Here is a 9,104-nt window from a genome sequence, read left to right on the forward strand (position 1 = left end):
TAGTGATTAAATGACCACATGATTATAGAAGGCATTTTGTGGAGCTCTTTACATCTCCAAGCAATTTAGAGAAATACTCGGATGCATGATGTCATAGAGTAAGGCTGCCAACGGGCTCAGTAGTGACAGTTACCATTAACAAGATTTCCAGATACACCCCTCCCCCTCACAATCCCATCACACCCCACTCACATACACCTCCTCTCCCAAGCCCCACTCACACCTCCTCTCCCAAGCCACTCTCACACCTCCTCTCCCAACCCTACACAGACCTCCTGTCCCAAGCCACTCTCACACCTCCTCTCCCAAGCCCTACACAGACCTCCTGTCCCAAGCCACTCTCACACCTCCTCTCCCAAGCCCTACACAGACCTCCTGTCCCAAGCCACTCTCACACCTCCTCTCCCAAGCCCTACACAGACCTCCTGTCCCAAGCCCCACTCCACCTCCTCTCCCAAGCCACTCTCACACCTCCTCTCCCAAGCCCTACACAGACCTCCTGTCCCAAGCCACTCTCCACCTCCTCTCCCAAGCCCTACACAGACCTCCTGTCCCAAGCCACTCTCACCTCCTCTCCCAAGCCCTACACAGACCTCCTGTCCCAAGCCACTCTCACACCTCCTCTCCCAAGCCCTACACAGACCTCCTGTCCCAAGCCACTCTCACACCTCCTCTCCCAAGCCCTACACAGACCTCCTGTCCCAAGCCCCACTCCACCTCCTCTCCCAAGCCACTCCACCTCCTCTCCCAAGCCCTACACAGACCTCCTGTCCCAAGCCACTCTCACACCTCCTCTCCCAAGCCCTACACAGACCTCCTGTCCCAAGCCCCACTCACACCTCCTCTCCCAAGCCCCCTTCCACACACCTCTTCCCAAGGCCCTCCCACACACACCTCCTCTACCAAGCCCCTCCCACACACACCTCCTCTTCCAAGCCCCTCCCACACACCTCCTCTCCCAAGCCCCTCCCACCACACCTCCTCTAAAAGGCCCTCCCACACGCAGGCAGCCAGTACATGCAGCATAAACAAGGATGACAAGTAGAGATTAATGGCAGCCCCATAGTGACAGACCAATTTAATTGTCAGGCATGATGGCAGCTGAACTCTTCCAGTATATTTATACAACGTTACCATGGCGTTACCACCACCGCAGCTTTAAAACGCTCCTAATTGATCGTGACCGATAAGTCATTTGAAAAGCCGATACGGTACTGGGATAATGTTGCGTTTAGGAGGTAGGTGAAGGAGAGCAGAGATGTCTGAGACTTTAATTGGCAAGTCCCCCAACACAGGTGTGGTACAATCAAAACAAGTACAACGCCCTCGACAAACGCTTCGACAATAACGCCCTCGTACATATATATACACACACACAGATAATTAAGGCAAAGGAAACCCAACGCCCTACACACAGATAATTAAGGCAAGGCGCCCATATATACACACACAGATAATTAAGGCAAGGCGCCAGTACATATATACACAGATAATTAAGGCAAAGAAATCCAGGCGCCCTACACACAGATAATTAAGGCAAAGGAAAACGCCCTCGACAAAACCCAGGCGCCCTACACACAGAGGCAAAGGAAACCCAGGCAGGAACCACAGATAATTAGAGCAAGGAAGCAGGCAGGCAACAGGGTACATATATACACACAGATAATTAAGGCAAAGGAAACCCAGGCAGGCAACAGGGTACATATATACACACACGGAGGAACAAACAAAGTTCAGACAATGACACTGTTAATAATCCATGAAAACAAAAAATGGCATAACCTCACCAGGCAGCCAATCACAATGAAAGAATAATCCCACAGATAATTAAGGCAAACCCAGGCAGGCAACAGGGTACATATATACACACAGATAATTAAGGCAAAGGAAACCCAGGCAGGCAACAGGGTACATATATACACACAGATAATTACAGGTACACATATATACACACAGATAATTAAGGCAAGGAAACCCAGGCAGGCAACAGGGTACATATACACACAGATAATTAAGGCAAAAGGTACATATATATACAACCCAGGCAGGCAACAGGGTACATATATACACACAGATAATTAGTATACACACAGATAATTAAGGCAATTAAGGCAAGGAAACCCAGGCAGGCAACAGGGTACATATATACACACAGATAATTAAGGCAACAGGGTACATATTTACACACAGATAATTAAGGCAGGCAACAGGGTACATATATATACACACAGATAATTAAGGCAAAGGAAACCCAGGCAGGCAACAGGGTACATATATACACACAGATAATTAAGGCAAAGGAAACCCAGGCAGGCAACAGGGTATATATATACACACAGATAATTAAGGCAAGGAAACCCAGGCAGGCAACAGGGTAAGTTTATACACACAGATAATTAAGGCAAAGGAAACCCAGGCAGGCAACAGGGTACATTTCTACCACACAGATAATTAAGGTAAAGGAAACCCAGGCAGGCAACAGGGTACATATATATACACACAGATAATTAAGGCAAAGGAAACCCAGGCAGGCAACAGGGCACATATATACACACAGATAATTAAGGCAAAACCAGGTGTGAAAAAGAAATCAAAAGACAAAACAAACAGAAAAGGAAAAAGGGATGGAGTTAGCTGGTAGACGAACCTGGCATGACGCCAGCGCTTGCCCGAACAGGGAGAGGAACTACCTTCGGTAGAAGTCGTGACAGGTACAACATCCGTCCTTACTCAGTCACCACGTGCCAACAACATAGAGTTAGACGCTAATCTTCTAGCTACAGGCTTATCTTCTAGATGCCAGGCTAATCTTCTAGAGGCTCCAGGCTAATCTTCTAGATGCTACAGGCTAATCCAGGCTACAGGGTAATCTTCTAGAGGCTCTTCATGCTCCAGCCTAAACTTCTAAGGCTCCAGTTAAACGTCTAGAGGCTCCAGGCTAATCTTCTAGATCCAGGCTAATATTCTAGAGGCTAAACTTCTAGGCTCCAGGCTAAACTTTAGAGGCTCCGCTAATCTTCCTAGGGCTCCAGGCTAATCTTCAGGCTCCAGGCTAATCTTCTAGAGGCTCCAGGCTAACTCTTCTAAACTAATCTTCAGAGGCTAATCTTCTCTCAGGCTAATCTTCTAGAGGCTCCAGTCCTAGCGTCTAGAGGCTAGGCTAATCCAGACTCAAACTTCTAGAGGCCAGGCTAAACTAATCTTTAGGCTCAGGCTAGGCTAAACACTCTAGAGGCTCCAGGCTAATCTTCTCTAGGTTTCAGACAATACTTAGAACTTCCAGACTAAACTTCTTCAGACTAAACTTCAGGCTAAACTAATTTAGGCTCAAGGCTAAACACTCAGACTAAACTTCTCCAGGCTAAACTAATTTAGGCTCCAGGCTAAACTTCTCCAGGCTAAACTAATTTAGGCTCCAGGGCTCCAGGCTAAACTTCTCCAGGCTAAACTAATTTAGGCTCCAGGCTAAACTTCTCTAGGTTTCAGACTATACTTAGAATCCAGACTAAACTTCTTCAGGCTAAACTTCTTTAGGCTCCAGACTAAACTTCTCCAGGCTAAACTTCTCTAGGTTTCAGACTATACTTAGGATCCAGACTAAACATCTTCAGACTAAACTTTTCTAGGCTCCAGGCTAAACGTCTCGTGTAAATGTATCTAGGCTCCAGTTTAAACTTCTGGAGCCTCCAGGCTAAACTTCTAGAGGCTCCAGGCTAAACTTCTAGAGGCTCCAGGCTAAACTTCTAAAGGCTACAGGCTAAACTTCTAGAGGCTCCAGGCTAATCTTCTAGAGGCTACAGGCTAAACTTCTAGAGGCTCCAGGCTAATCTTCTATAGGCTCCAGGCTAATCTTCTAGAGGCTCCAGGCTAATCTTCTAGAGGCTACAGGCTAAACTTCTAGAGGCTCCAGGCTAATCTTCTAGAGGCTCCAGGCTAATCTTCTAGAGACTCCAGGCTAAACTTATAGAGGCTCCAGGCTAAACTTCTAGAGGCTCCAGGCTAAACTTCTAGAGGCTCCAGGCTAATCTTCTCTAGGTTTCAGACTATACTTAGAATCCAGACTAAACTTCTTCAGGCTAAACTTCTTTAGGCTCAGACTAAACTTCTCCAGGCTAAACTAATTTAGGCTCAAGGCTAAACTTCTAGAGGCTCCAGGCTAAACTTCTCTAGGTTTCAGACTATACTTAGAATCCAGATTAAACTTCTTCAGGCTAAACTTCTTTAGGCTCCAGACTAAACTTCTCCAGGCTAAACTTCTCTAGGTTTCAGACTATACTTAGAATCCAGACTAAACATCTTCAGGCGAAACTTCTCTAGGCTCCAGGCTAAACGTCTCGTGTAAATGTATCTAGGCTCCAGTATAAACTTCTGGAGGCTCCAGGCTAAACTTCTAGAGGCTCCAGGCTAAACTTCTAGAGGCTCCAGGCTAAACTTCTAAAGGCTACAGGCTAAACTTCTAGAGGCTCCAGGCTAAACTTCTCTAGGCTCAGGCTAAACTTCTAGAGGCTCCAGACTATACTTAGGCTCAGACTAAACTTCTAGAGGCTCCATGCTAAACTTCTAGAGGCTCCAGGCTAAATTTCTAGAGGTCCCAGGCTAAACTTCTAGAGGCTCCAGGCTAAACTTCTAGAGGCTCCCAGGCTAAACTTCTAGAGGTCCCAGGCTAAACTTCTAGAGGCTCCAGGCTAAACTTCTCTAGGCTCCAGACTATACTTAGGCTCCAGGCTAAACTTCTCTAGGCTCCAGACTATACTTAGGCTCCAGGCTAATCTTCTCTAGGCTCCAGACTATACTTAGGCTCCAGACTAAACTTCTTCAGGCTAAACTTCTAGAGGCTCCAGGCTAAACTTCTCTAGCCTCCTGATTAAACTTCTCTAGCCTCCAGACTTAACAAGTGACAACTTTTATTTTTATTGTCACAAAGTCATCTGTGGAGTTAAGACAAGATCAAGGTTTAAATCTTTAACAGAGAATTTGGTATTTTCCTGAAGTTACTAAGCATAGTTTGACAAATGTAATGCCACAGTCAAACAGGATTACTTGTTTTGGGTAGGAGGGTTCACAGTTTTCCCAAAATAAATTGTACATCTCCCGACAAATCGTTGATATTATCGTTGTAGCTACATGATGATAAAAATAGTGATACTGGGTTGCTAATTCATTGCTCCCTGCCTTCTACGGGCCTTGCAACCTGCATGGTAGCCAGTGATGGAGGGTTGAGATGGGGGGTCTTTTCTGTCCTTGTGTCATTGCCTGAATGAGCATGGAGTATTTATTTACAGTGTCTCTTTCCGACATTCCTTCCCTGTGAGTCCATACAGCCAGATCTTGGACTGCCAGAAGAGAGGAGATCACAAACCCAGCCAGGAGTTGCAAGGCCACTGTGTGTGAGAGTACAAGGGCACTGTCAGTTCACAGCGGTTTAGAATAACCCAGAAACCACTGGGAGCTTACAACTTTGTTAGCACTGGCAGTGAAAGCTTCACAGCCAGATGACAGAGATGTTATGAGCTCTACTGGGCACAGCGGCACTGTTGCAGATACAGCTTGACGACCAAGCGAAAAAAGTCTGAAGTCGCCAATTATTATTACTGTATTCAAAGCTCCAAACTCGACCAAAATACTTTACAAAAGTTTTGTCTGTGATTTCATCTAAGATTCAACATTTAACAAGTACATCTCTCCTCTCTCTCTCTCTCTCTCTCTCTCTCTCTCTCTCTCTCTCTCTCTCTCTCTCTCTCTCTCTCTCTCTCTCTCTCTCTCTCTCTTTAAATTCAATTTCAATTTAAGGGGCTTTATTGCCATGGGAAACATATGTTTACATTACCAAAAAGACAATTTGACATTTTTCTCAGTACATCTCTCTCTCCTTCTCTCTCTCCCTCTCCTCTCCCTCTCTCTCTGTCCCTCTCCCTCTATCCCCTCTCTCTCTCTCTCTCCCTCTCTCTCTCTCTCTCTCTCCCCTCTCTCTGTCCTTTCCCCTCTCACTCTCCCTCTCTCTCTGTCCCTTTCCCTCTCTCCCTCTCTCCTCTCTCTCCCTCTCTCTCTCCCTCTCTCTCTCTCTCTCTCTCTCTCCCTCTCCCTCCTTCTTTCATGTCCTGTTAGGCAACACATTCATAACACAATTAAAAGGAGCTCTGCACATGTATCATTAACTCTGCCCCCAGATCAGAGGTCAAAAAAGCTGCCATCCGATTGGCCCAGGCCAGCCCACATGACCTTACTTGGGCATAAGTGTTGTAGAGGCCCATAAATGGCTTATTCTGAAAGTTCAGGTCAGAGCGGACGGCTCGGGCTGAGGCAGTCTGTGTATATGTAACACCGAAATAATCTAGGTGAAAAATGTTTTTGTTTCGGTCTTACACAGTATCGTGGTTTCTAGTGGTCACAGAGATTGAGTTTAAGTGGAGATGCAGATAGCCTAGCGCTGAAGAGTGTTGGGCCAGTAACCCAAAGGTCACTGGTTCGTAGACTAGGTTAAAAATCTGTCAATGTTCCCTTGAACAAGGCACTTAACCCTAATTCCTCTGGATAAGATTGTTGAAGAAAATAAAAATGGTTTGAGAGAAGGGAGCGTGATGTAACTACGTCTGTGTTGAAAGTCCTACTGTACATGCAACTCACGTCCAGAAAGAAATTAAGTTCTCACATGAGCACAAACTAAAACTTATTTAGAGCAGGACATGGACCTGTCACTAAGGTGTTGATCACATATAATACTACGTAGACACATTTCACCTCTCTAGTGTTGGTATCGACATGGACGTCACACAGGTTTTGTTTGCCAGACCTCTGTAACTTCCTTATTACCCCATTCACTGCTAGCAGTGAGCACACAACGCTAGTTTAGCATGCATCTCTAAAACCATGGATTTAAGGTGTCGCTGCTGACAGTCACCCCTTTTCTCCCAGGTTGTCTTCAGGGCCAGCTGTTAGTTGTAAGCTGTTAGCTGTTAGCTGACAGCAAAGAGGCTAACGGTCTCCCGGTGTTGAGAGTGGGAGAAAGGTGTTAGCTTTAGCTGATAGCGAAAAGGCTCATGGTATCCAGAGGGTTGAGTGGAAGAAAGGTGTTAGCTTTAGCTGGTAGCGAAGAGGCTCATGGTATCCCGAGGGGTTGAGAGTGGAAGAAAGGTGTTAGCTTTAGCTGGTAGCAAACAGGCTAACGGTATCCCGGGGTTGAGAGTGGGAGAAAGGTGTTAGCTTTAGCTGGTAGCGAAGAGGCTAATGGTATCCCGGGAGGTTGAGAGTGAGAGAAAAGTGTTAGCTTTAGCTGATAGCAAAAAGGCTAACAGTATCCCGGGAGGTTGAGAGTGAGAGAAAGGTGTTAGCTTTAGCTGATAGCAAAAAGGCTAACAGTATCCCGGGAGGTTGAGAGTGAGAGAAAGGTGTTAGCTTTAGCTGATAGCAAAGAGGTTAATGGTATCCCGAGGGGTTGAGAGTGGGGGAAAGGTGTTAGCTTTAGTTGGTAGAGAAGAGGCTCATGGTATCCCGAGGGGTTGAGAGTGGGGGAAAGGTTTTAGCTTTAGCTGGTAGCAAAGAGGCTAACGGTATCCCGAGGGGCTGAGAGTGGGAGAAAGGTGTCAGCTTTAGTTGTTCGCGAAGAGGCTAACAATATCCTGGGGGTTGGGCGTGGGTGAGAAGGTGAGGGCCAACACTAGAAATCGACTGTTGTGATGCTGTGGAAATAGGAGAGGGCAGTGAGGGAGGAGAGGGAGGGGAGAGGGAGGGGAGGAGGAGAGAGGGAGGAGAGGGGAGTGGAGTGGAGTGGAGGGAGGGAGGGAGGGAGGGAGGGGAGGGAGGGAGGGAGGGAGGGAGGGAGGGAGGGAGGGAGGGGAGAGGAGAGGGGAGGGGAGTGGAGTGGAGTGGAGGGCAGGAGGGAGGGAGGGAGGGAGGGAGAGAGGAGAGAGGGGAGGAGAGGGGAGGGGAGTGGAGTGGAGTGGAGGAGTGGAGGGAGTGGAGGCAGGGAGGGGGGAGGGGAGGGAGGGAGGGAGGGAGGGAGGGAGTGGAGTGGAGGGAGTGGAGGGAGTGGAGGGAGGGAGGGAGGGAGGGGGAGGGAGGGAGGGAGGGGGAGGGAGGGAGGGAGGGAGGGAGGGAGGGAGGGAGGGAGGGAGGGAGGGAGGGAGGGAGGAGGGGTGGGGAGGGAGTGGAGTGGGTGGGTGGAGTGGAGTGGAGGGAGGGAGGGAGCGAGGGGAGGGGAGAGGGAGGGGGGACAGGAGAGGGAGGGGAGGGGAGGGGAGGGGAGGGGAGGGAGGGGGAGGGGAGGGGAGGGGAGGGGAAAGGTGTTTCTACACCCTACACCTCTTGCTCTTCCTTACCCTGACACAGCAACACCAACTGTCACCCACCTCTCCCCCTCCTCCCCTTCCTCCTCATCCCCAGCAGATGACTCCGAATCTCTGCTGTGCCCCATGCCATTCAACCTTCACCCATTCACCTCCTCCTCCCTCGACTGTCTGTCACCCTCAGGTGTCCTCTGGGTGGTTGGCAGCTGGCAGGGGTGTGTATGTGTGAATCGTGTGTGTGTGTGTGTGTGTGTGTGTGTGTGTGTGTGTGTGTGTGTGTGTGTGTGTGTGTGTGTGTGTGTGTGTGTGTGTGTGTGTGTGTGTGTGTGTGTGTGTGTGTGTGTGTGTGTGTGTGTGTGTAGTGGCCAGGGCAGGGGTCAGTGCCAGAGATAAGCGGTCTGAGGATAGAGTTACAGACAGGTGGAGGTGTGTATCAACAAACTGATGATAATCTTGTGATGTTAATAAAATATAAGGACATTGGCTGTGTGAGACGATGACTCCATTAGTGTGTGTTCCCACACCAGACGAGGAAACAGGGCGTGAGCAAGAATGAAAAGGGGGAACCATTGGTGGACATAGCGCTGATGCTGTCTAGAACTGTCTGACATCATCTGGGATTCTATACATTCCACTGTGACCGTTTCACACATCCTGTTACATTGTTTTATGGAACACAACCCTAGTTTCCATTGTAATCAACCGACACAACATACCTGGCTAACACTGTATCTCCAGTAAATAATGGATCGTACCAATATCGGATTTAGAGGGGTGTTTATATCCTTAACAAACATCCTCCGTCCCACACGTAACCTTGGC

General features: G+C 48.2%; 1 protein-coding gene across 1 annotated transcript; it reads left to right on the forward strand.

Moving 5' to 3' along the window:
* Positions 1 to 211: 211 nt before the first annotated feature.
* Positions 212 to 8,890, forward strand: LOC124028777 (extensin-like; the record flags this gene model as incomplete). The annotated part of the gene is made up of 3 exons (XM_046340748.1): positions 212 to 878; positions 1,296 to 1,355; positions 8,810 to 8,890. Coding segments are annotated over 3 exons (808 nt in total), but the record flags the coding sequence as incomplete, so codon positions are not given.
* Positions 8,891 to 9,104: the final 214 nt, after the last annotated feature.

Source organism: Oncorhynchus gorbuscha, unplaced genomic scaffold (genome assembly GCF_021184085.1).
Source record: "Oncorhynchus gorbuscha isolate QuinsamMale2020 ecotype Even-year unplaced genomic scaffold, OgorEven_v1.0 Un_scaffold_4837, whole genome shotgun sequence".
Classification (NCBI taxonomy): domain Eukaryota; kingdom Metazoa; phylum Chordata; class Actinopteri; order Salmoniformes; family Salmonidae; genus Oncorhynchus; species Oncorhynchus gorbuscha.